The sequence below is a fragment of the Spermophilus citellus genome (genome assembly GCF_964194105.1).
Source record: "Spermophilus citellus genome assembly, chromosome: 4".
NCBI classification, from domain to species: domain Eukaryota; kingdom Metazoa; phylum Chordata; class Mammalia; order Rodentia; family Sciuridae; genus Spermophilus; species Spermophilus citellus.
In genome coordinates, this window is record NC_138185.1 from 202,352,254 (window position 1) to 202,378,569 (window position 26,316).

Consider the following 26,316-nt stretch of genomic DNA (forward strand, 5'->3'; position numbering starts at 1 on the left):
GTGATTGATAAAATATATGTTGCTAAATTCAGTCCTCTCCCATGGGAAAAGCAAGCTTTTGTGGATTTTTCTGGATTCTTTTGTGGATTTTTTGTATTTTGAAATATTAAGGTGAAGATTTTTTTTGGATTTATGTGCTAGGAATCAGTGTTCGGAGAGTGAGAGGAAAAAGGAAAGATTTTTTGTGGTGGGACTTGATACCGGGGATTCTTTACTTCTAGAGAAGTGAATTTTATTTTTCTGCTGTTTTTTAAAAATACTGAGACAATTTATATTGAGCCTCTTCATTGCATTCTTGTCCTGCCGGGATCAGGAGTGGTTGTAACCCAGCTGCTGCTCTGGGGCAGATGCAGGCCGGCTGGCACCAGCGTCTGCTGCTGGAGCCCGCTTTTGAGTTGAAAGATTTCTGAGACACAGGCACTGTGAGCGAAGCCAGCTCCACACCCTCATTGCTCAAGGCGAAGGGTATGTGTTCAGCTTCTACAGTCTCAGCTCCTGTTCATGGCGCCCCCAATACATCAGGAGGTTCCATTTTCTCCTTTGTCTAACCCTATGCCAATATCACAATTTTTAATAGCTTTATGGTTCATGGGAACATGGAAGGACAAGCATGTTATTCTTTTTCAAGAGTATTGGCTGTGCTTTGCTCTGTATTTTTCCATATAAACTTTAAAATAGTTTCTAAAGGTCCAGGGGGGGAAAATCTTGTTGGAAATTTGGTTAGAATTACATTGAAATAGCTGGGCGTGATGGCTGTGGTGGCTCTTGCCTATAATCCCAGCCACTGGAGAAGGTTCAGGCAGGAGGACCGCAATCTGGAGGTCAGCCCAAAATAAAACAAATAAATAAATAATAAAAAATGCTGGGCTTGGGCTAGGGTTGTGGCTCAGAGGTAGAATGCTTGACTAGCATGCGTGAGACACACTGGGTTCCATCCTCAGCACCACATAAGAATAAAATAAAGGTATTGTGTCCACCTACGACTAAAAAATAAATGTTTAAAAAATTATTTAAAAAAAAAAAGTGCTGGGCTTGCAGCTCAGTGGAAAGCGCTCCTGAGTTCAATCCCAGAACCAAAACAGACATTGAAGCAACAGATGAAACATCTGAATCCCCGATAAAGGGAAGAGGTATTAATGGAATGAATACATGTCTGATAAATGTCTCCAGGGTACATCTTATAAGTCAACATTCGGTAAATACGGGTCAATACGTAAGGGCCACAGGTACCCTGCATATTCTTACCATTCAGCAACTGTCAATGAATTTCTTCTTCACCTACTTGTTCTGATACCTTATTTAAAATCCACAAATCCACAAGTGCATCACTTGCATTCACTAAACGCAAATCCACGACCTCTTGATAAAAGTTTTCGGTAAGATTCCGTGAGAGCATCAGAGTCTCTGCCTCCAGGGACCGAGAGGTCCGAGGACCGCGGCGGCTCCTCGCTCCGCTGCCGGCGGCTCAAGGAACCGCGAACTACAAGTCCCGGCAGGCCGCGCGCGCCGGCTTCGCCCAGCGCAGTCGGGGCGGCCGAGGGCACCGTTTCCAGCCAACTCCGGACCGCAAGGCTGCGGGGGGACGCCGGGCTCTGCCGGAGGTGAGTGGGGTCCCAGCGGCGGGCTGGTGCGGAGCCCGGGGCGGACCAGGCCGTGCCTGGAGTGCGGGGGAGCCGGTGGGCACGCGCCCGGCGCGGTTCCGGCTTTGCCGGAGAACCGGGAAGGAACCCCAGCCGGCGACCTTGTCACCCGGCGCGCGGCCACGTGCCTCGGGTAACTCGCAGGGTCCCGCCCCCCTCCGCCGTGAGTCTCTCGCTTGGCGCTCCAGCGGGTATTAGTGGACTATCCTTGAGTGCCACAGCCTTGCATGCACCCGAGGAGGCGGTGCTGGAGGAGGGCCGCAGGTGGCTCAGCAGGAAGCCTGCACACCCAGGTGGCTCTGGGCCCCGCGTCGAAGGCAGCTGGGGCTGGAGCCTGGTCTGGTTTCTGGCAGGGACGACCCTGACTTGCCAGCCTTGCACCTGGGCTTGCCACGTTCCCCTGTCCACTAATTATCACTAGGACCTTGCAGGGGCCCTGTGCTTTCGGATCGCGGGATAAATGTGGGCCAACACCCAGCAGGGTGTGGAGAGCAGCTTGTAGAAAACCCCAACTACAGTTCTGTCCTAGGGTTAAGTGGTGTTTATTTTCCACTAACTAGGAAGTCATTCAACAAGTATTTAAGGATTCCCTTCGTGATGCGTGGTGCATAGCGGGTGCTCAAAAAATATTTGTGAGAACAAGCTGCTTGTTCTGGTCCACCCTTTACTCTCTCAGAGCAGACACACCTGCATTCTGCTCTTGTGCTGTCACACGTTTTCTTTAAGCATTTTTCTTGTTGCCCTAGATATCTAGCAGAGTCACCTGTAGGCCTTGTTACTGAACAAAGTTTTGGATTCTTTCCTCCCAGCTTTCTGATTCTGGTACTGTAGATCTGGTACTGGTACCAAGAATTTGCTTGTCTGTCATGTGCCTATGGGATGTGGATGCTGCTGGTCTGGGGACCATAGTGGTGTACCATTATTTTATAGGCAAAAGTCCTCTCTTCACATTTGGTTATGGGTCTTCTTGTTCTTGTTTGCCAGTTTTACTTTTTCTAGTTGTAGTAAACATTTGCATATTATTATTTTTTTTTATGGATCCATAATTTATTGCAGAAATTTTAATGGTAATAGGGAGTTACAGACAAGCAAGGTGTCCATCATAAGAGAAACAGATAGTCAAACGTGATAGATGAATACCATGAAGCATTATGCAGCAGTTAGAATCAGCAATTTGGAAGTAGACATAGCCTCGTTTGTGGAGCTATACCAGATGGGTCTTTGAAGATAGCATATTGTTAGGTGTTGTTTTTTAAATTCAACCTGTAGTCTGTCTTTTGATGATTGCATATTATTTTGGACATAGTATTTTGTTAATCCTCCACCTTTCTTTATATATAGTTTTTTGTTTGTTTGTTTGTTTGTTTGTTTGTTACTGGGGTTTGAACCAGGAATGCTTTACCACTGAGCTACAACTTCAGCCCTTTTTATTTTATTTTTTTTGAGACATGGTCTTGCTAAGTTGCTGAGACCAGCCTGGAATTTGTGATCCTCCTGCCTCAGCCTCCCAGGTAGCTGGGAATACAGGCATGTGCCATCACGTCCCATGCCACCATACTGTGCACCAACATGCTGTGTTATGTGCAGATTTTCATGCCTTCCTACACTTGTGTCATTTTTCCTGGATTATATAATATTCTGTCTTACTGTCATTATTTGCTTGGTTATTACTCAACAGTCCTTGCAGATGTAAGATTTGATCTCTGCTGGGAGAGTGGCCTTTTACTCTTTTCTGATATATACTCATTTTCTTGACAGAGAAGGGACCTGTGAGAGAAGAATAGTTCTTGGTTTAGTTTTCTGTTCCCTTCTCTCCAACCAGAGCAGCTCACTGAATACTCTGGGTTTAGGTTCCTATGTCAGAGAGTCTCTGTGGTCCACCTCCAGGCCCAGCAAGCTGCTTGTTCTAGTCCACCCTTTGCTCTCTTAGTTAGAGCAGACACACCTGCATTCCGGTTCTGGCTCATCAGCCAAGTTGCCTTGTCTGTAGGCTGAGACTTTCACGGTCTGCACCTTGGAGTCTAGTTGTGGAAGTTGTGTGAGAGGTTGAAACGCCGAGCACTGTCCCTGTCTTGCTGGAAGCACCTGCCCACTTGGCTTTCCACTATTCACCCAAAGGTCCCCTTCCCAGGATGATCTGAATAGAAAATTTCTATTCCTTGCCTAGGTGAGATTTATTTTTCTTAACTGCTCTGGGACCTTGGCAACAGTCAGAGATTACTTTTTTTTTTTTTTATAGTTGTAACGGACAACATGCCTTTATTTTTTTTGTTTATTTTTATGTGGTGCTAAGGGTTGAACCCAATGCCCCACAAGTGCAACGCAAGTGCTCTGCCACTGAGCCCCAGCCTCAGCCCAGGCATTCCTTTGTTTAACCAATATTGATTCAAGCAACTTCTGGGCATCAAACATGAGGAAAGGTGGTATGGTTAAAATTTGGATTTCTCCGTTGGACTTCATAGTTCTCTAAAGGACATGGCAGACTGTAAACTCACTCAGGCCCATGACACCGTCCCTAGGCACTGACTCATTTGCTTTTTATTCATTTTACTGACCAAGTTCTTCTGAGGACCTGTCCACTTTCTCCAAGAGTATTTTTGTGTCTTTTCCAGTCTTGGGAACAGTTTAGGGAACAAAAACCTTATTTGTCTAATAGTCTTTCTAGGAAATGGGAGGAGGCTGTGGTCACTAAGAGGATTAATGAAATTAGATCCCAAAGTACCTTTCTTCTGTGGCCATTCCCACTTGTGTGCTAAGCAGGGAGAGATGATTCCAGACCTGTACTCCTGGGATATGGCATGGGGAGAGTCAGGAGATGAATGGTCTGTCATCCTAATGGGTTGGGAGGCTGAGGCAGGAGGATTATGAGTTTAAATCCAGTCTCAGCAACTTAGGGAGACCCTAAGCAACTTGGTGAGACCCTGTCTCTAAATAAAATACAAAAAAGGGGTGGGGTGTGGCTCAGTGGTTATGTGCTCCTGGGTTCTGCACCTGGGTTCCACCCCTGGTAAAGGAAGGAAGGAAGGAAGGAAGGGAGGGAGGGAGGGAGGGAGGGAGGGAGGAAGGAAGAAAAAGGCCTAGCTACTTATAGACCTCATGAATGGTAAGTGCTTGATTTTCTATTTAGTTCTATTTAGGATGGATATTTTGTTTGACCAAAACTTCCCACTGTGAACTTCCTGTTGCCTGATTTTATGACCCACAGGGTTTTTCCTTGGTCTAGGGAGATGGAGATCATTCTTACCATTGATTCGATGGTGAAGCAACTAAGGCAACTTTGTGGACTGGAACACTCCTGGATCTTGATATGGGATTTCTAAGGCTCCAAACAGTGCCTTCCACATACCTGCCACCGTTTGGGCGAGGTGGAGGGTCCTGCCCAAAGTGACTGTCGAGTTTATTCGAGGACAGTAGAAAGAACCTTATTGCGCTTGGATTTCCACTATTCACCACGAGTCCCCCTTCCCAGGACGAACTGAGAATTTCTATTCCTTGCCTGGGTGAGATTTATTTTTCTTAACTGCTCTAGGACCTTGGCATCAGTCAGGGATTCCTTTGTTTAACCAATATTGATTCACACCTGAGGGTCCAGGTGACCTCTTAAAGAGGTCATGTGCCATAAAAAAGGAGAACTGAGCACCTGGAGTGGGAAGGCCCTGTCCAAGCTGTCCAATATGAGCTGAGCCATCTCTCTGTTCCTTGGTTTCCTCATTTATACCTGGGGATGATGATCCTTGTTACTGGGTTGTGTATAATGTTTAATGAGTATAAAGGGCTCTGTGAAGGTTAGTTTTTGCTAATAATATTATCTAGTGATCAGGATTTAGGCCCTTGGTGGCCTCAACTCCCTGCAAGTTATGTACTGTTATCCAGAGATAAGTCAGGTGAAAGTCAAAAAGGCAAATAAACAGAATTGGGCAGGTGATTCATTAGCAAAGGGTTTAATAATGAAAGGTGTTTTTCATCGACAGACATATTTCACACCTGACAGGTCTTTTAAAATACCCTCAGGGAAGCAGCTCATTTGCATGTTAAACACTTACCGACTCCTTATGGAAAACTCCAGCTCCAATCTATTTAGACACAGTTTGGCTCCTATATCATCTATTTTATGTATTTCAATTTCCACTTCTTTTATTACTGAGGACAGTTTCTTGAAAAGTGGGTCGTGAGAGTGGATGCTTTGCTGCCACTTCTCACCCTGAGGTGTCTCAAGGGTAGGGATGGCCTCCCGGAGGAGAGGGGTTCAGGTGAGTACGTCCTGGGCGGTGGTGCTGAGGGTGATGGGCAGACATGGTTATCATTCTGGCCGCCCAGGTTATGTATTTTCACAGGGAAATCTGTCGTTACTGGCTTTGCACAGGCCTCAAGGGGAATATTGACTCATTCATTCAATAAATGCTTTTGGAGCACTTACTATGTGCTGTGCCAGGGTGTGGCAAATTAATGTCTAAGGCCAGACGTTGCCATAGTCCTTACATTACATGTCCTCTGTGGTCATCTATGTGTGCTACAATGCAGAGTTCAGTCGCTGCACTGAGATAGTATAGCCTGCACAGTCAGAAGTAATTATTGGATGGCTCTTTATGGGATAAAATGGCCAGCTTCTGTTCTAGGCAGAGACCAGAGAGTATGAAAGCTCTGGGGCCATCACGTGCTGGGCGCGTTTGAGGACTGGTAAGGAGGCAGTGCGGTTGGAGTGGAGCAAGTAAAGGGGAGTGGGAAGGGCTTCAGAGCCTAGAGGGAAATGGGGAGGCAGATCCTGTAAGGCCTTGTAGGCTGTGCTCATCCGAGGCCTTGGCTCTTCACGAGGTGGGAGCCATTGGGGTGGTTAGAGCGTGGGAGTGCTTAGTTGGACTTAAGTTTCCACATTAATAGACTAGCAGACCAGGGAATGATCCACTCACTCATTTCATTATTTATTAGCAGGCTTATTATTGTGCTTACCTCTAATATGCTTCTGAGGTCTGTCTTAGGAAGGTGGCCATAAACTCAAGCCCTTCCCCGATGGGTATCTGAGAGGTTTGGTGGTGGATGTTCACAGTCTCCCTTTGACAGGGTCTTTCTTTATTTTGGCAGATGGTCCAATACATGTGTCTGACCTGCTACCAGGTTTCCCTCTCGAAGGAAACATGTTTATATTGTGATTCATAAGTGACCCGTGTCCAATTTATTCCTTCCAGGAGAACCAATCTGTAGGAGAGTCCTGACTAGGCCAGAAGTTAGGTTCAGATGTGTTAGGTAAGACACAGGGGAGGCAGCTCACTAAAACACAGGAAATAACAGAAGCCTTTTATTACTCACAGCTCCATAAGAAAAGAGGTGTCATGAAAGCTGATGGGAAGTCTGGGGAGAGCATGGAGCTCAACCAGCAGTGGGTGCAGGGGAGAGGCAGACAGACAGACAGACACCTGTGGGTCAAAGCCTTTGTTGGTGTGTGTTCAGAGTGCACCCCAGCAGGTTTGCCTTGGGGAGTTCTAATTCTTAGAAGAAGGAGGTCACTGAGGTTACAGTAGATTGTATCTCTAAGGTAGATTGTATCTGCCTCATAGGGAGGTGGTCAGCAAGAAGTGGTTGTAGGAGGCAGATATCTGGATCAACCATACTGAGGAAGAAGTCAGAACTAGAGACTCAAGAGTGACTAAGGCTTGCTTCTGGCATGGGAAAGTTTAACCTAGACTCAAAATGGATGCCAATGAACATAAAGCTGTTGGAATGCTCCCCTCAGTATTTACTAAGTAGCAAATGCTGCCTTTTGCATCTAGTCGAAGAGGCAGATATAGGACTAGATTGTTAGAGATATAAGCAGAGTATAAATGAGGCTAGAGAAAAGAACTCGTAAAACAATGAGTTCTGAGTGATTGGCATTCACAGAGCCTCATGGGGGATGATGAAGTGTGGAGGGCTATTTGAGTGGGTTGAGTGTGGAGGGCTATTTTGGGAGATAAAGCTGGATAGGTGTGTTGGGATGAGAATGCAATGATCCTTGACTGTCTTGCCAGGGTATTTGGACTTTTCGGTAGGTGGAAGGTGTTAGAAATGATATGAATGCACTTAAAGATGATGGTGATACTTCCAGCAAGAGTGAGGGTTGCGTGGAGTGTGAGAGCTGGTTTGCAATGCAGTGAGTGGTTGAATAGTTCAGGCAAGAGATGATGGTCAGCCCCTTACCCCCCACCCCTTATTAATTATTCATGCCTGTACCTAAGCTAGGAGTACCTCTACATAAGCACTTTGACTTTTTTCTCTTGATGCTTGGAGTCGAATCCAGGCCTCATGCATGTTAGGCAGGTAATCTGCCATGAACTGTAGCCCCAGTCCTCTTGGACTTTTCAGAGATGAAGACAATAACAAAGAAAGGAAGTCTCATTTTCTGGGTGTGTTAGGCATCATGTTAAAGCAGTGTCTCATTTCATTCTTACAATGACCCCGTAAGCTTGGTACTCTCAAGAGCTCCCTCAACTAGATGATTACACAGGGCCCCCAAGTGGTTGTGACTTACTTGAGATCTCACAGCTGGTGAGCAGTCAGACCAGGCCTCCATCCAGTTCCGGAGCCTGGGTTCTTTTTTTTTTTGGTACTGGGGATTGAACCCAGGGGGCATTCAACCACTGTGCCACATCCCCAGCCCTTTTTATATTTTATTTAGAGACAGGGTTTTGCTAAGTTGCTTAGAGCCTTACTGAGTTGCTGAAGCTGTCTTTGAATTCACAATCCTCTTGCTTTAGCCTCCCAAGCTGCTGGGATTACAGGCGTGTGCCACCATACCTGGCCACATTGAAGATCTTGAAGAAGGAGGATGTGTAAGGAACTGAGGTCACCCAGCCTCATTTCAGGCCTACTTCTGGGTCAGATTAGGAACCTTATATTGGTGAAAGCAAAGAAGAGGGAGGCCCGAACCCTTTACCCCTTTCAGCAGGAAATACTGCAGGTGAGACTGTACAAAGCAAGGTGAAAAGGTAGGTTTAGGTGGGGTCCTGCTAGAAGGTTGGAAGTGGGCATGCCTGAATCCTCTGGGAGTCGATGGGAAGGGGATCCTTTGCCAGAAAAGAATCTCTGAGGCTGGGGATATAGCTCAGTTGGTAGAGTGCTCACTTCCTATGCACAAGGCCCTGGGTTCAATCCCCAGCACTACAAAAGAAAAAAAAATCTCTCTACAACCCATTAAATCTCTCTACAACCCATTAAAATTAAAATGCCTGACATACAGAATAAGGATAGCCCCAAGAGAAAAACATCAGGTCACATTTAGAGTCAAGCAAATCATAATGACTTTCAATTTCTAAGCACAAACTCTAAAATCCGGGAGGGCTTGGATTGATGTGTTCCAAGCTGTGAAAGAAAATAACATAATCAAATCTGCTAAATCCAGATAAGTGATCCTTCAGAATTGAAGAAGAAATAAAAAATGTTCCAAGATAATGAAAGGTGTTTTTCATCGACAGACATAAAAGAATTCATGACTAGTAAGCTAGTACTACAGAAAATACTTAGAGAAATGCATTACCAAGAAGAAATAAAAAAAACAAACTCCCGAACCCACAAATGAACAAATCTCATTTGAAGAGTAGCTAAGCAAATGAGAAATATGACCAAATTAAACAATAGAAATAAATCAATATATCAGGAATTAATAAATATAAAGTAGACACTACTCAAAGTCTCAGCTATTACCAAGTATAATAATACTGGATGATTTCAGTATGCCTTTCACCAGTAGAAAGGTCATCCAGATCATAAGCTCACTAAAAACTCTTCTAACCTAAATGATATTATAAATCAATGACTTCACAGACATCTGTAGAATGTTTCATCCAACAATACCTGAATTAACTTTCTTCAGCAGCTCATAGAAGCTTCTCCAAAATAGACTGTATGTTAGGCCACAAAACAACTCTTAACAAATACAAAAAAAAAAAAAAGTAATTTCTTGGATTTTGTCTGATCATCATGGAATGAAATTAGAAATCAATACCATTTTATTCAGCTTTTGTGTCACTTTGACCAAAATACCCAACCAGAATAACTTAGAGGAGGGAAAGTTTATTTGGGGCTTCAGAGGTTTTGGTCCATACATGGCTGACTCCATTGCTCTGGGCCCAAGCTGAGGCTGCTCATCATGGGGGAAGGGCCCGTTGGAGGAGAGCTGCTCACCTCATGGTAGGGTCTTGTCCATAATATAGGATGATAGCAGCAGTATTTACATGACGGTGTGGTGTGCCAAGGATTGAGTTTTAGCCTTTTGTCACTGGTTACCAGCTACCTTACAAGAACAATTGAGAAGTGGAAATATTATTCTGGGCTCACAGTTTTAGCAGTCTTGGCCAACTCTCACTTTTGGCCAGAGGTGAGGCAGAACACCATGGTAGAAGGGCAGTGATGGAGTAAAGCTGTTCAGCTCATGGCAACTGGGAAGCAGAGACCGTGGTGGGGGCAGGGAGAAGGGGCCACAGGTAATATGAAGCCTTCCATGGCACCCCCCACCCCATGACCCACCTTCTCCAACCACATCCCATCTGTCTACAGTTACCACCCAGTTTGTTCATTCAAACTAGATGGACTGATCAAGTTACAGCTCTCAAAATCGAGTCATATTTGAATATTCCTGCATTTACACAGGGGCTTTTGGGAAACACCTCATATCCAAACCATTCCATTTGCTCAAAAGCTCATGTCCACATTACAATGCAAAATGCATTTAGTCCATCTTCAAGAATCCCCATAGTCTTAACAGTTTCAAAAGTCCAAGTTCAAAGTCTCCTCTCAGACTCAAGGCACACTCTTGGCTGTGAGCCCCTGTAAAAACCAAAAGCAAGTTATGAATATCCAATACACCGTGACACAGAATAGACATTCCCAATCCTAGAGGGAGAAATATAGGCATAGAAGGAAGGGATGGAACCAAAGTAAGACTAAAACCCAGCTGGGCAATCATTAGGTCCAATAGCTCCATATACAGCATCTGGGGTACGTGGTGGCACGGTGTTCTCTTCAAAGTGCCTGGGCCACCCCATCCTTTGTCCCTGACAAGGCCTCTTTGTTAGCCGGGCTTTCTCTATAGCCAGTAGCTTTCCTCCATAGATGGTCCACGTTACTGGCATGTCTTAAACTGGGGGGTCTCAACTGCAGCTTGGGCTTCACCTTTACAACTTCATACATCACCCTCTCATTGGCAGCCCTCAGGCATTCTGACCCTACTACACTTTGCCTGGCCTTCTAGGCCTTTCTTTAAAATCTGGTGGATGCCCCCAAGACCTCTTAACCCCAATATCCTGCATTCCTGTAGAACTGGCACCATGATACCAAGGTTTGCTGCTTGAGCAGAAGCCAGGTCTCCTTGGACCCCAACTGCAGTTGCTTTGGTGACTGAGGACAGTAAAATGACTCCTGGAGAAGTAGTTTTCTGGGCGCCCCTGTGGGAGTAGGGTACCCCCATGGTCTCTTAAAGGAGTTTTCATTTCTGTATGCTTGAGCCTGCAGTGGGGTGCGGGCTTGCAAATTCCCGAGATGCCCTCCAACATCTTTCCTATTGTCTCTGTGCAAAGTACTTAAATGCTCTTTAGTGGTGGTCATGCCTTCAACAACCGCACTTCCCTTGGCCCCAATTTTACATGCACTTTTCTGGCCAAACTTCAAGTTTCAAAAATTCTTGGGCTCTTCTGTTTGCTCCTGATTCTTGCAGTAAACCTAGTTAAAAGCTGTTAGCAATATTTATGCCACTGCATGAATGCTGTGCTACCTTGAAATTTGCTCTGCCAGGTTAATTACCTTTAAATTCAGCTTCATACTAAGTCTCAGAATGTGGGCAAAAATGCAGACAAGTTCTTTGATAGAATGTAATGTGAAGGCCTTAGTCCAATTTCCAAATCCGTTTCCCCTCTGAAATCTCCTAAGCACAATTTTTATTTACTCTTTGAATTCCTGCTGGTATTCTAGTCTTCTGCACTCCCACTAGCATCACCCATTAACCTATGCTTACAAGGGCCCTTCTAGACTGCATTCCCAAACTGTTCCATAAACCAGTTCTAAAGACTTCTGAACCACACAATCAGGTGAGTTGCAGCAACAACCCTCTTTATGTACATCATCTCATTTTTGTGTTAGTCAGCTTTTTGTTGGTGTGACTAAACTACCTGACAGTAACAACCTAGAGGAGGAAATGTTTATTTTGGGTTATAGTTTTAGAGGTTCAGTCCAAGCTCAATGGATTCCATCACTTTGGTCCTGAGATGAAGCAGAACATCATGGTGCAAGGGTGATGGCCAAGGCAGGCTGTTTATCTCTCTTTTTTTTTTTTTAAGAGGGGGGGGAGGAAGAGAGAATTTTAATATTTATTTTTCAGTTTCGGCAGACACAACATCTTTGTATGTGGTGCTGAGGATCGAACCCGGGCCGCACGCATGCCAGGCAAGTGCGCTACCGCTTGAGCCACATCCCCAGCCCAAGGCTGTTTATCTCATGGTGACTGGAGGCAGAGAGAGCAGGTGGAGGGGCTGCAGGGATGATGAACCCTGGCACACCCCCAGTGACCTACTGCCTCCAGCCTGGCCCCGCCTGCCTACAGTTATCACCCAGTTAGGTCACTCAAACTAGGATGGACTGATCAGGTCACAGCTCTCTGGTAATCTAATAATTTCTACCTCTGAATATTCCTGCATTAACACAGGAGCTTTTGGGGGACACCTCACATCCAAACCACAATGGGGCGTATATTTTCTCTCATGTGTGGAAGCTAGAGAGAAAAAAGTTAAAGAAAGGTGTGTGTCGGGATGGATCTCATGAAAATTGAAGAGAGACCAGTGGAGAAGAGGAAAGGGACCTGGGGAGAGGGGAGGGAAGGCAAAGGAGAAATACTGGGTGATGGTTTGACCAAATTATATTGTTATATCATGTACACTTATGAATAGGTAACAGCGAATCCCACCAGATATATAATTATAATGCACCAATAAAAAATCTGGAAAAAATATAAGAATATGTGGAGGAAAAAAAATCAAGAACATAGCAAAAAATATAGATTCCTGAGTCTTATCCCCAGAGTCGTGGTTCAGTGGGCCACAGGGTGGACTGGAGAAACCTGCATATTTGAAGCCGCACGCAGGTTGACCATATTTGGTAATGGCTGGGTTAGCAAAAGAAGGCTGCAAACATAAAACAATCAACTGTATCTTTAGAGACACTGTAAAACTGTAAAATGTAAGTTGAAAGTTAAAGTATTGAAAGAGAGATGTCTTGTGAATACTTGAAAAAAGTCTGGGGCTATATTATGAAGGCATGAGTCAAAATAGACTTTAAAGAAAATGAACACAAGGTTATTTGTAGCAGTAGCTTCCATACAGAGGGGAAACAGAGGCTTAGAACGGGACAGTGATGGTCACAGACTGGGTCTGGAGCAGGAGCCAGGGTGATGACCTGTGTTGGAACCTGTGCAGGGGTTTATATTGGCAGGTGGTTTGGTGCACTACTTCTGTGTGGGGCCTCCCTTGGCAGCTGTAGCTGGGGTCAAGGACCTTAGTCTGATACAGATGCTTAGGAACTACAAGGGAGCAGCCCATTGGGTACGCTGGCCAAAGGTTGACTGTATAGCCACATGGTGCATGGAGCAGGTACAAGTAATGTGGGGAGCGGTCACACTAACCAATAGCATGATTTGGTGTCTAACCCTAAGTCACCCTGCAGTGAATGGATGAAATAGGTACCAGTCATGCGGTTTAAAGGGGTGTCTACTCTAACCACAGTAGTATTTTGAAAACCAGCCACATGTAGGGGACCTACTGGCTGCCATTTTGGTGGGGACCTGACCACTTTTGACTTGGGCCCAAAGGCTATTGATGCCCAAGTGTGTATGCTGGTAGAATAAAACTTCAAATAGCAGTGGTCAACTTGCTCTTCTCCCTTTCCTATCTAAAATAGCACTTCTCGTCTCTCTGTACCCCTATCCTCTTTGCTTCTCTTCCTCTCACTTAATAGCAGCTCTGATATTCTAGGTATCATATATCTCTTTTCTTTCCATCTGTCATCCCCCACTAGCATGCAATCTATGTGAGCAAGAACTTTGTTTTATTCACTCTGTCCTGTCTCTAAGGCAGTGCCTGGTACTATTGAAGGAAGGATTTGGAGAATTAACTTGTGCCAGGTAGTATGCTAAGAATTTTATGTACATCATCTCATTTTATTCTGACAAGTTTGAGGTATCACCCTATTTCACAGATGAGGAAACAGGCTCAATGAGATTAAGAAAACGACCCAAGGTTGTACAATCTATAGATGGCAGAGCCAGGATTTGAATCCTGGATTGACTCACTATGAAATCCTTAACTGCTAATCTTTCTCGACTTTATTTTCTTCTCCAGGTTGGGGGACATGGCTAGAAAGGCTCTAAAGTTTGCTTCATGGACCAGCATGGCTCTTGCTGCCTCTGGTGGCTTCCTCTACAGTAACAAGTATCTGGACCCTAATGACTTTGGTGCCATCAGGGTGGGCAGAGCAGTTGCTACGGTAGGTTATTCTCATTTGGGGGTAGCAGAGGAACTGCAGTATTCCTTGCAGGTGTTCAGACATGTAGCAGATGGGCATGCTGGTCATACACATGTGGAGATACCCTTACCTGGACCAGAGCTCCATCTACACAGCTGCACAGACATGGACACGCATGCTCATCTGCCTGCATTCCTGTCCACACATCCTGGCACTCTGTGGTTAAATAGAGTGGGATTGAGATTGCATGAAGTCTCTGGTCTAAGGTCTCTACATTTTAGTTTCTGTATCTTATTTGGTCATGACTCTGAGGGGCAGTGCTCCTCAGTTAATGACACGGAAGGAAGACTTTGTGAAAAGAAGACTGCAGAATAAATTTTACCAGCAGACTTGATCTTGCTGCCATAAGCTGGACTCATCCTCAGTGTGTGGGCCTTTGAGGACTTTGAGAGTCTCCTTCGATTCCCTAATTGACAGAGAATCTGAGTTGAATATTTGACCTCTAGAGGTTTTCTCCTGTGACTCAATGGTAATATTGTCCTGGGGTAATCATGTCCTCTTAACTGCTGAGAGCTACTCTCCCAGACATGGCTGGGACCCATAGTCCCAGATCAATAATTGTAGCCCCACTGGTAGGTAGGTTGGCCCATATCTCAGGCTTTCTCTCCTTTGCTGCAAATGCGCACATCCTTTCTTCCCCTTGATATATCTGATGTGGATATGTATTAAGATACAACTCTGTTTTGGTTGTCATTGTCATTTCCCCAGTACTCAGTATTATCAAATGCTTTCTCGAGTCTGGCTCAGAGGAGAAGGCCCTGATATGATGATTGTCCTTAAGGGTAGGCTGAGTCACAAACCAAGGCAGGTACCTGGGCTATGAAATACGAAAAAATCACCAGGTACCTTTTTTGGGTCCAATACTGCCTTATTTGCTTGCTTGGAAGGGTAGAAATAAACTGTCCCACCTAGACCCAGCTTTGAAAGAGCTTCTGGACAAGGAGTGCCCACACCAGCAGACATCAGTGGGTTAAAAAGCAATCTGAAAGTGGGCCTGGTGGTGAGAGCCTGTAGTCCCAGCTACTTGGGAGTCTGAGGTGTGAGAATCGTGTTTGAGGCCAACCTGGGAAACATAGTGAGACTCCATCTCAAAAAAAAAAAAAAAAGAGTGCAATCTAAAGACACATGGTTCAAGACTGCTGCTATAATCAGACATAGCGATGGCTGGTACCCAGGAGTCAGGATGAGTATCCTGGGGGAAGCTTAAGCTTTGGGATTTGAATGGTTGGAAAGGAGTGGGGAAGCATGAACCAGTTCTTTATAAACAAGCCACAAAGGTACATCTTCTTTAGAGTTTTGGTCTTGATCACCCTAGTACACTGTTCAGTGACTAGGTCTTGTTCATGGTTGATGTTTAATAAGTATATATTGGATGAAATTAGGCTTTGGAGAGTGCAGACAAAGAAACAGAATATTTTTTTGGAAGTCTAAATTAATGCTAACTTTAATATATAATATCAATAAAATGGAGTTAAAAATATACAGAGAATTTAGATACTCAAAGCCATTGGTATTTAAGTGTTCTAAGGTCTTCACTTTGTCAAGATCAAATTAATAATTTATACAACTTGAATAAATCTGTAGTGCATATGGTCATTCCTAGGGTAAACAGTAAAAGAAGAGGAAAAACTAACAGAGGTAGAAATAGAATAATTTTAAAAATAGTAAATAATTCCAAAATAAAACAGGAAAGAAAAGAAAGAGTACATTTAAGAACAGATGGGGCAAATAAAAAGCACATCGATTTAAATCAAAATACATTAGTAATTATGTACATGTATATAATTATTATAATAATTACTACAAACCAGTAATTCTTTCCTGGGCAGTTACCCAGGACTAAAATGTGCATGAGAACAACAAAAATACATGCATTAAAAGATGCAAAGCAAGAGCTAGGATTGTGGCTTAGTGGCAGAGCGCTTGCCTTACAAGTATGAGGCACTAGGTTTGATCCTCAGCGCCACATAAAAATAAATAAATAGGGGCTGGGGTTGTGGCTCCATGGTAGAGCGCTTGCCTAGCATGCATGAGGCACTGGGTTCGATCCTAGCACCACATAAAAACAAATAAAGGCATTGAGTCCATATACAATTAAAAACAACAAAAACAAACAAACAAAAAATAAATAAAATAATGTTTTTTTTAAAGATGCAAAGCAAAATTCTTCATAACTTAAACCAGTCCAAATAGTCATAAACAGTAAAATCAAAATTCATTATTCATGGATGCATATATATATATATATGTACATATACGTATACATGTATGAGTGTGTTTATAAAATCACAGTGAAGTCCTATGCAACAAGAAAAAGGAATGAATCACAATCATGTAATACAATGGATTAATTCACAAATATAAGATCATTTATTTATTATTCTAATTAGGTATACATGACAGCAGAATGCATTTCGTTTCATTGTACACAAATGGAGGTGCAACTTAAGAAACAGAATTTTTAATGTAAATCTTGTGAGCTAATTTCTAGGGTCCTCAGTTGCTCAATTCTAAAAAGGAAGGTTTGGCTTGTTAATCCTCAAGCCTCCTCCATGCACGAGATACCAGGCAGCCTATCAATTTCTGATTCACCAAGGATAGGAGATCCTCTCCAGGAATTTTGGCAATGGAATCCAGAATCAAAACTATGAGAACAACCATAAATATACAATGTTTATTTGTGATATAGACAAGTGGGATAAGTTTAACAGCATTCTTTCAATTAATATTTATTGAGCATCTGCCTTTGTGCTTGGCGATGTGAAAGGTATTGGAGGCTGTCCTGGTTTGTATGTGAGGTGTCTCCCAGAAGCTCCTGTGTCAAGGCAGGAGGTGAAATGATTGGATTGTGAGAGTGATAGCCTACTGATCCACCCTAGTTTGAATGCACTCACTGGGTGGTAACTGTAGGCTGCTGGGGCGTGGTTGGAGGAGGGGAGTTGCTGGGGGCATGCCCTGGATGGGTTCTTCCCTCAGCCCCCTGCACTCTCTGCTTCTTGGTCACCATGAGGGCAGCAATGCTTCTCCACCATGCCCTTCTGCCATGGTGTTCTGCCTCACCCTGGGCTCAGAGCAATGGAGTCGGTCTACCGTGGACTAAACTTATGAAATTGGAGCTCAAAATAATTTTTTTCTCTCTAAGTTGTTCTTGTTAAGTATTTTGGTCACAACAATGATAAGCTGACTAACCCAGGGGTACCATGATGAACAGGAAGGACCTGTCCTGGTGTTTATAGAGCTTAAATTCAAACAGTTCATAAATAAGGAAACATGAACAGGATAATTTTAGGTGATGGTTTATTATAAGAAAGAGTTGAGAGTTCCTGGTGGATGGGGCAACCTTAGATTGGGCCTCTCTGCAGATGGGGCTTTGTGGAGAGCTCTGAATCAGGAGGAAACCAACCAGGCTGAGATTGGGGGGCAGAGCATCTGAAGGGTGGGACCGGCCCTTCCTGCAGACCTAGCAGCCCATGTGAGGGGCTGCAGCTGCAGGGCTGGGGCAGAGGAGCAGAATGTGCTGTCTGAGTGCTAAGCTCTCCCCTCCCTTGGTTTACAGACAGCTGTCATCAGTTTTGACTACCTCACCTCCCTGAGGAGTGTTCCCTATGGCTCAGAGGAGTACTTGCAGCTGCGATCCAAGGTAAGGGACCAATGGGACCCGTCTGAGCCAGGTGGATAAGTCTGAAGTGACTGCACAGCCAGTAAGCTTCCTGTAGGCAGTTGGAGGTGGCAGAAGACAGACGGTACTGATGTGGGGACTATTTGCCATGTGGGGGTGTTGTAGTGCCTATCAGTATGGCTGCCAGACCTGCATCTTGCTGGGTCCCCTGGCTCTTAGCTAGGAGGTGCTTTGGGGGATGACTCAGGAGGGATGTAGGCTCTGTCCCTGGGATAACTCAGCTGCTTCTAAACTGCTTTGTTAGGCAAAACCCAACTGAAAGAGGTCAGTTTGCTCCCTGTCCTCTGAGGACTTCTTAGGGGCCACTTGGAGAAGTGGAGCTGTCAATCTCAGGATCTCTCTCCTCACTTGGAACTGGGGAGTTGACATAGATGTTTCATCTGGATACTCCAGAGAGTTGGGGGATCAAGTAAGAGGGATTTTGCAGGGGAGGAATGTAGGTTGAGCCTGAAGCCAAGCATACATACATTGCTCCCCCAGAGAGAGGTTTGGATAGATTTTCATATGTTTGTTCGGTGGTCTCCTTAGCTGGAATGCCCTCTTGCCCTTAGGAAATTACTAGTCCTCTTTCTGGACTGAGTTTGGATCTCCTCTCTATGATGCCTTCCTTCTCAGACATACTATATGGATGGGATAATTAATTTTTTAGTTTTTTTAATCATTTACTTTTGAGTTGTAGGTGGACACAATATTTTATTTTTATGTGGTGCTAAGAATCGAACCCAGTGCCTCACGCGTGCTAGGCAAGCACTCTACCATTGAGCTACAGAGCCAGCCCAATTTTTAAATTTTTATTTAAACTTTTCATTATGGAAATGAGAACCCTCCACAAGAGAAGAGAAAATAGTATAATAACCTCCTGTGGAACCGTGATCCAGCTTGAGAAATTATACTGTTTCATCTGTAAATGCTTCAGTATGCATCTCTAATAGATAAGAACCTTTAAAAACATAATCACAATACTGTGATCATACCTAACAAGATTAACAATTCTTTAATAGCCTCTAACAGCTATTCATGTTCAAAACTCCCTTGTCCCCCAAATACCTGTTTTTTTAAATTTAATTTTTTCTTTTTAGTTACACATAAAATAGAGTAAATATTTTGTTTCAGTCTGGATCCAAACAAGGTACATGTTTTGCATTTGGTTGGCATTTCCTAACTCTTTTAAAGTCTATAACATTTCTTCTCCCTCCCTTATTTATTTATTTATTTATTTTTGTATTTAGCTATTTGCTTATTGAAGAAGCTAGATAATTTATCATGTAGAATTTTCTGTATTCAAGATTTGGCCGATTGTATGCTCAAAGTGTTGTTTAATGGGAAGTACATATAAATGGCACACAATTCAAAATACACAATATTTGAAACAGACAAAATAACCCTTCTACCCTGGTTCTTCAGGTACCCAATTTTCCTATCTGGAGGCAATCATTACTTCTTGTGTGTCTTTCTAGAGATATCTTCCTATTTTCATATAATCACTCTATCTTTATTCCTGCCACAGATGATAGTTGGTTACATGTCGTTCTCTCTCTTTAGACTGTTGGTTCCTTTGGTGAAGTTTTGGGCCTTTTCTTTTGTATGTTCTATCTTTAGCAACGATGCTTAGGACTGAGTCAATTTAATGTCTGGTTCAGTGTCAGGTTATGCCCTGCTAGTTCCTTGCCTTTGGAGAAGCTCCAGAGAGAGTAAAAGGTTTGTAGTCAGGACACCTGAGTTTTCTGTGTCTTTGGGAGGGTCATCTAGCCTTTTGGAATGGCCCTTTCCCTTGTGTCTAAACTAGAGATCCTTATACCACTTACTGAGGATTATGTAGATAATGCTTGAGACAGTCCTTGCAAAATGTAAAGCCGATATGAAAACAAGTCTGATGTCTCAGAAGGTACTCTGTGGACAGAGACTCTTGTGCTGTATCTTCAGGTCTGCATTACTCGTGAGTACCCTGGACACAGCTGGTTCTCAGTAAAAGGTATAAAACAAATGAATGAATGAACTGTTATTTTTTTTTAAGCATCATGAATTGGTTGACTGTTTATATACTTTTTATGTGGTGCTGGGGATCGAACTCAGTGCCTCATGCATGCTAGGCAAGTGCTCTACTACTGAGCTACAACCCCAGCTCGAACTGTTGGTTTTATTGGAGCACTTAGGAGCTCCTGCCTTTGAGACTTAATGCCCTCTGCTCTTTCCTATCTCTTTTCTCCATCTAACCTTGGAACACACCAGAATGACATTCTGCAGAGAGGTCCGGGCCAAGACCCAGGTCAGGTCTCTGCCTTGGAGACTGTGCAGAGAGGGCAGTGCTGACTGTTGTGAAGACAGTTGACTGTCAGTGTGTAGGTCACCTGAAAGACAGTGGTGCCACAGCTCCTGGAGAAATTGACAGCTTGGGGATGTGGTAAGGAAAGTGGAGCCTGGCATTTGATGAGAGGGCAGCACGTGGTGGCTGGATACACCAGATAACAGGGTATAGGCTGGTGTGCAGGAGTTGTGCCTGGGAAGGGGAAACTGGCTGGCATAAAAAAGAGCAGGATAAGATACTGTGGGAGTGTTTTCTTCCATCGGGATGCTTATCCATTCTCATCATGGCTGATAAAAGAATGAGCAAAAGATAAAACATAATTATCTCACCTGTCAAGCATCTCCAAGTTCCAGGGTTTGTCACAGAGACAGGCAGTGACTTCGAGAAGCACTTTCAAGGTTGGCATTGGCGGATTGGGCTCTCGCTGATGTAGCTCTGCTCCAGGAGGGTGGGGAGCCTACGTGAAGAAGTAGGTTCTAGGGGCACTGTGGCACTTTACTAACCCCCTGGGGGTTAGAAAAGGGGCTCAGGTGCTTTGGAGAACTAGATTTCTAATGCCCAGGATGCTCATAAACTGACTTGTGGGACCTGATCCATCCATAAAGCAGAAGGAGGTCATTGCCGGTGTAGATGTCCAGGCAGAGAATGGGAGGTTGCAGGATAGAGTTGATTCTGACCAAGGGGTTGAAATGGAGTGGACATTTGTTAATTTTGCAGCTGAGGATCCATTCTTATTGTGGGGAACAGCATCCAAAACTTCCTTTGGAGAATCAGCCTCTCTCATGTACACTATATCACATTTCAGTAGGATTCACCTCACTCTTGTTAGGCAGTTAATTAATTGGTAGATTTCATTCTGCTGGGCTCTAGAAATTGATGCAAGTTGGCATTTGAGCCAGTTTTGGCCAGTGAACATCAGGTCTAAGACTTTTTTTTTTTTTTTTTTTAAAGAATACCATCTCTCTCTTTTCTGTGGGGTTAATTGAAAGTATAGAATGTAGGCTTAGAGCTGCTGACAGTCTTGTCACTATGAAGGGAAAGCCCATCTATGAATGGAGCTGGTATTTCAAAGACAGTTGAGTCCCTAGATCTTCCTGAACCTGTAGCTGGACTACCACTATCCCCTACAGTTGTATCTGCCAGGAATTTCTTATTTTTTTGATTAAGGTAGTTTGGGTTTACCCTTAACTGCAAACAAATGAGTTCCAATAACACTGGGGACTCTTGGAGAAGTATGCTGGATCTTGAAACATGATTAGAATTTTGATAGATCACAGAAGAACCAGTAACTCAAGAGAAGAAATAAAATTCAGGGTTGTATTTGAACCATTTTGGACCTCGAGCTGGGTCCTTTAGCTCCTAGGTCATGGTCGAGCACCTCTGCTTCCTTAATTACAAAATAGTGGCAGTGACCTTTGCTCCATCTGAGTTTGTAAAAATGGAGAGGAGACAACTTATTGACTCAGACATTGTGGATCATTTACTCTGGAGATGAGATCCAGAAACATAGGGTTGCCTTGGTGGCTCCTTATCATTTAATGGACAAATTAATGATTTTCTATTTCTCCCATTTATTCATTGGAAAAATTCTTCTATAAGAAAGAGCTTTCCTGAGATTCCAACATGGCGGCGGGCGCAGAGAGATCAAGTCTCTGACCTCTTCAGCTGTGCAGGCATAGGGAGTCATAAACAACCTAAATCTGTTTGCTCAGGATCACTAGGCAATGCTGAGCTGACGTGGATCTGGGGCGAACAGTCTGGGCCTCTCAGAACACACACTGAGCCCGGATCGGCTGAATTCAAGCTCCCGTTCGCCTGCTTCCCGCAGACAAACAGCTGTGACTCAGCACTAATCCATCCGGCTGAAACAACTGGTCAGCCCTTCTCATCCTACGGAGGTAAATGCCTACTGAGCCTTCATAGGTAGTGGCCACAGGTTTGAAACGGGGCTTGGGAGAAACAGTAAGGACCCACCCGTTGCATTGGTCACCCGGCAAAGGGAAACGAACTGTCGCCATTTGCAAGAGATACCACTATGGCAGAGAACTGACGTCATCAGACTGTGGCGGAGGGGATAACTTCATTGAAACCTACAGCTACAGGTATGTAATTCCCTAGCCTTCCCTCTCCACACATCGGGGAAACCTTAAGGGCCCCTCCCAGCTCTCCCGTAAGGGCCCCTCCCAGCTCTCCCGTGAGTGCGACAGCCAGCCCGAGGGAATCAGAGGTGGCGCGGGACCCGTGGCGCGGAACTGCCGCTCCCACCAGGGCTGACTGCTGAGGTCTCTTGCACCAGCTACTGGGGGCGTGGCTACCGGAGGGCAAGTAAAATTCGCTGAGGATTCTCAGCCCCAAGCTCTACAAACTTAGGGTCTGAGGGAATGGCAAACTGGAAGAGTGTGCCCAGTCGTTCATGAAAACAGGGCTCCTGGGAGCAGCAGACCTGGCGTGTAGCCAGTATTGTGATGAGCGGCACCCGTGAGAGGGGCCTGGCCAGAGGAAAAGTGGGAAGTGACTAGACACAAGAGGAGACCCTAGACACTCAGGATTAGAGACTCGCCCAGTCTGGGAGGAGCTGGTGCACAGTGATTGGTTCCCGCGTATTGACAGGAGAAACTTGACCTGGTGGGCACAGTGCCACCTACTGGAAGAGAAGTTAATCAAACTCTAAGACTGCATTTATTAGTTTTTTTTTTTCCTTTTTTTCTTTTCTCTTTTTTTTTTGATTTGGGTTTTTCTTTCATTTTCATTTTTCTTGTTGTTTTTTTAATTTTTTTTACATTTTTAAAAATTTTTTTATTCTAATTTTAATTTTAATTTTATTATTATTATTATTTAAAAAAATTTTTTTTCTTTTTTTATTTCCTATTTTTTTCTTCTTTTGTCTTTTCATTTTTCTTATCCCCCCTTCCTTGAATTCTACCTGCTTACTCTCATTCTCTTTAGTGACTTCTTCCCTTCCCTTCTAATACCTTTCCTCCCAAGCATCTAATAAATTTATAGGAGTAAACAGTAACTCAGCAGTCAAACAGAACAAGAAGTAACATGAGCAGCTTCAAAAAGCAAGGAAGAAAAGGAGTACAAACAATGCAGGACAGCCTAAATATTCAGGAGGACCTAGAGTCATCAGAAAAATGGTCATATAAAGAACTCAAGGTGGGCTGGGGATGTGGCTCAAGCGGTAGCGCGCTCGCCTGGCATGCGTGCGGCCCGGGTTCGATCCTGAGCACCACATACCAACAAAGATGTTGTGTCCGCCGAGAACTAAAAATAAATATTAAAAAAAAAATTCTCTCTCTCTCTCTCTCTCTCTCTCTCTCTCTCCCCCCCCTCTCACTCTCTCTTTAAAAAAAAAAAAAAAAAGAACTCAAGGAACACCTTAGACAGATGGAATGGAACCTTAAAGAGGATACGAGACAGCAAATTCAAGCAGCGAAAGAACACATTGAGAATGAATTACATAAACAGATAAAAGAAGAAGTTAAGCATCTTTATCAGGAGATAGAGATTATAAAAAATAATCAAACAATAATTCTAGAAATGAAGGAAACGATAAACCAAATTAAAAACTCAATTGAGAGTATCACTAACAGAGTGGAGCAAGTAGAAGCCAGAACGTCAGATAATGAAGACAAAATATATCATCTTGAAAAGAGTCTAGCCAACTCAGAAAGGCTGGTAAAAAATCACGAGAAAAACATCCAAGAGTTATGGGATAACATAAAAAAACCAAACTTACGAGTCATCGGGATAGAAGAAGGTACAGAGATTCAAACCAAGGGAATGAGTAACCTGCTGAATGAAATAATTACAGAAAACTTTCCAGAAATAAAAAAGGAAACAAATATACAAATTGAAGATGCATACAGGACACCGAGCACACAAAATCACAGTAGACCAACGCCAAGACACATTGTTATGAAGATATCCAATATACAGAACAAAGAGAAAATATTAAAAGCTACAAGAGAAAGGAGACAGATTACATTCAGGGGTAAACCAATAAGGTTAACAACGGATTTTTCATCACAGACACTGAAAGCAAGAAGGTCATGGAACAATGTATTTCAAACACTGAAAGACAATGGATGCCAACCAAGAATTCTGTATCCAGCAAAATTAAGCTTCAGGTATGACAACGAAATAAAAATCTTTCATGCAGCCAGAAAACCAGCATTGCAAAGCATTTTGAGCAAAACACTACATGAGGAAGAAATGAAAAACAATAACCAAAACCATCAGTGGGAACTGCCTCAGTAAAGACAGAGGGCGAGGGGAAAGATAATCATGGAGAAACAAACTAAATTTTTTTAAAAAAAGGATAAATAATCAAACATAGATGGAAGTACAAACCATATATCAATAGTAACTCTGAATGTTAATGGCTTAAACTCTCCAATAAAGCGACATAGGCTGGAATCATGGATTAAAAAAACAAATCCAACAATATGCTGCCTCCAGGAGACACATCTGATTGGAAAAGACATACACAGGCTGAAGGTGAAAGGATGGGAAAAAATATACCATGCACACGGTCCTCGTAAGCAAGCAGGGGTGGCCATCCTCATATCGAATAAAATCGACTTCAAGACTAAGTTAATCAAAAGGGATAAAGAAGGACATTATATACTGTTAAAAGGAACCATTCACCAACAAGACATAACAATTATCAATATTTATGCACCAAATAATGGTGCTGCGACATTCATAAAACAAATTCTCCTCAAGTTCAAGAATCAAATAGACCACAACACAATAATTATGGGTGACTTCAACACACCTCTCTCACCATTGGACAGATCCTCCAAACTAAAGTTGAATAAAGAAACTATAGAACTCAATATCACAATCAATAACCTAGACTTAACTGACATATATAGAATATATCAACCATCATCAAATGGATATACTTTTTTCTCAGCAGCACATGGATCCTTCTCAAAAATAGACCATATATTATGCCATAGGGCAACCCTCAGTAAATATAAAGGGGTGGAGATAATACCTTGCATTTTATCTGATCATAATGGAATGAAACTGGAAATCAATGATAAAAGAAGGAAGGAAAAATCCTACATCACATGGAAAATGAACAATATGTTACTGAATGATCAATGGGTTACAGAAGACATAAAGGAGGAAATCAAAAAATTCTTATAGATAAATGAAAATATAGACACAACATATCGAAATCTATGGGACACAATAAAAGCAGTTTTAAGAGGAAAATTCATCGCCTGGTGGTCATTCCTCAAAAAAAAAGAAAAAACCAACAAATAAATGAGCTCACACTTCATCTCAAAGCCCTATAAAAGGAAGAGCAAAACAACAGCAAATGTAGCAGAAGGCAAGAAATAATGAAAATCAGAGTGGAAATCAATGAAATTGAAACAAAAGAAACTATTGAAAAAATTAACAAAACTAAAAGTTGGTTCTTCGAAAAATAAATAAGATCGACAGACCTTTAGCCATGCTAATGAAGAGAAGAAGAGAGAGAACTCAAATTACTAACATACGGGATGAAAAAGGCAATATCACAACAGATGCTACAGAAATACAGAAGACAATTAGAAATTATTTTGAAAACCTATATTCCAATAAAATAGAAGATAGTGAAGACATCGATAAATTTCTTAAGACATATGATTTGCCCAGACTGAGTCAGGAGGATACACACAATTTGAACAAACCAATATCAATGGATGAAATTGAAGAAGCCATCAAAAGACTACCAACCAAGAAAAAAGCCCAGGACCGGATGGGTATACAGCGGAGTTTTACAAAACCTTTAAAGAAGAATTAATACCAATACTTTTCAAGTTATTTCAGGAAATAGAAAAAGAAGGAGCTCTTCCAAATTCATTCTATGAGGCCAACATCACCCTGATTCCGAAACCAGACAAAGACACCTCAAAGAAAGAAAACTACAGACCAATATCTCTAATGAACCTAGATGCAAAAATCCTCAATAAAATTCTGGCGAATTGAATACAAAAACACATCAAAAGAATTGTGCACCATGATCAAGTAGGATTCATCCCTGGGATGCAAGGATGGTTCAATATACGGAAATCAATAAATGTTATTCACCACATCAATAGACTTAAAGATAAGAACCATATGATCATCTCGATAGACGCAGAGAAAGCATTTGA

The 26,316-nt window shown here is 43.1% G+C and overlaps 1 protein-coding gene across 5 annotated transcripts in view; it reads left to right on the plus strand.

The window, feature by feature from the left end:
* The first annotated feature begins 1,509 nt into the window (after nucleotides 1-1,509).
* The window catches only part of ADCK1 (aarF domain containing kinase 1), a 121,274-nt gene continuing 96,467 nt past the window's right edge, over nucleotides 1,510-26,316 (plus strand). For 2 of the 5 annotated variants that reach the window (XM_081289933.1, XM_081289935.1), the window contains exons 1-3: nucleotides 1,510-1,601; nucleotides 13,994-14,138; nucleotides 17,734-17,817. In XM_081289933.1, coding sequence (XP_081146059.1) covers nucleotides 14,004-14,138; nucleotides 17,734-17,817 — 219 coding nt within the window. In that variant the 5' untranslated portion in view covers nucleotides 1,510-1,601; nucleotides 13,994-14,003. Of the gene's footprint in view, nucleotides 1,602-1,655; nucleotides 1,774-5,121; nucleotides 5,141-13,993; nucleotides 14,139-17,733; nucleotides 17,818-26,316 lie in introns of those variants that run through there. The other 3 variants (XM_081289937.1, XM_081289934.1, XM_081289936.1) reach the window with 3 other exon arrangements.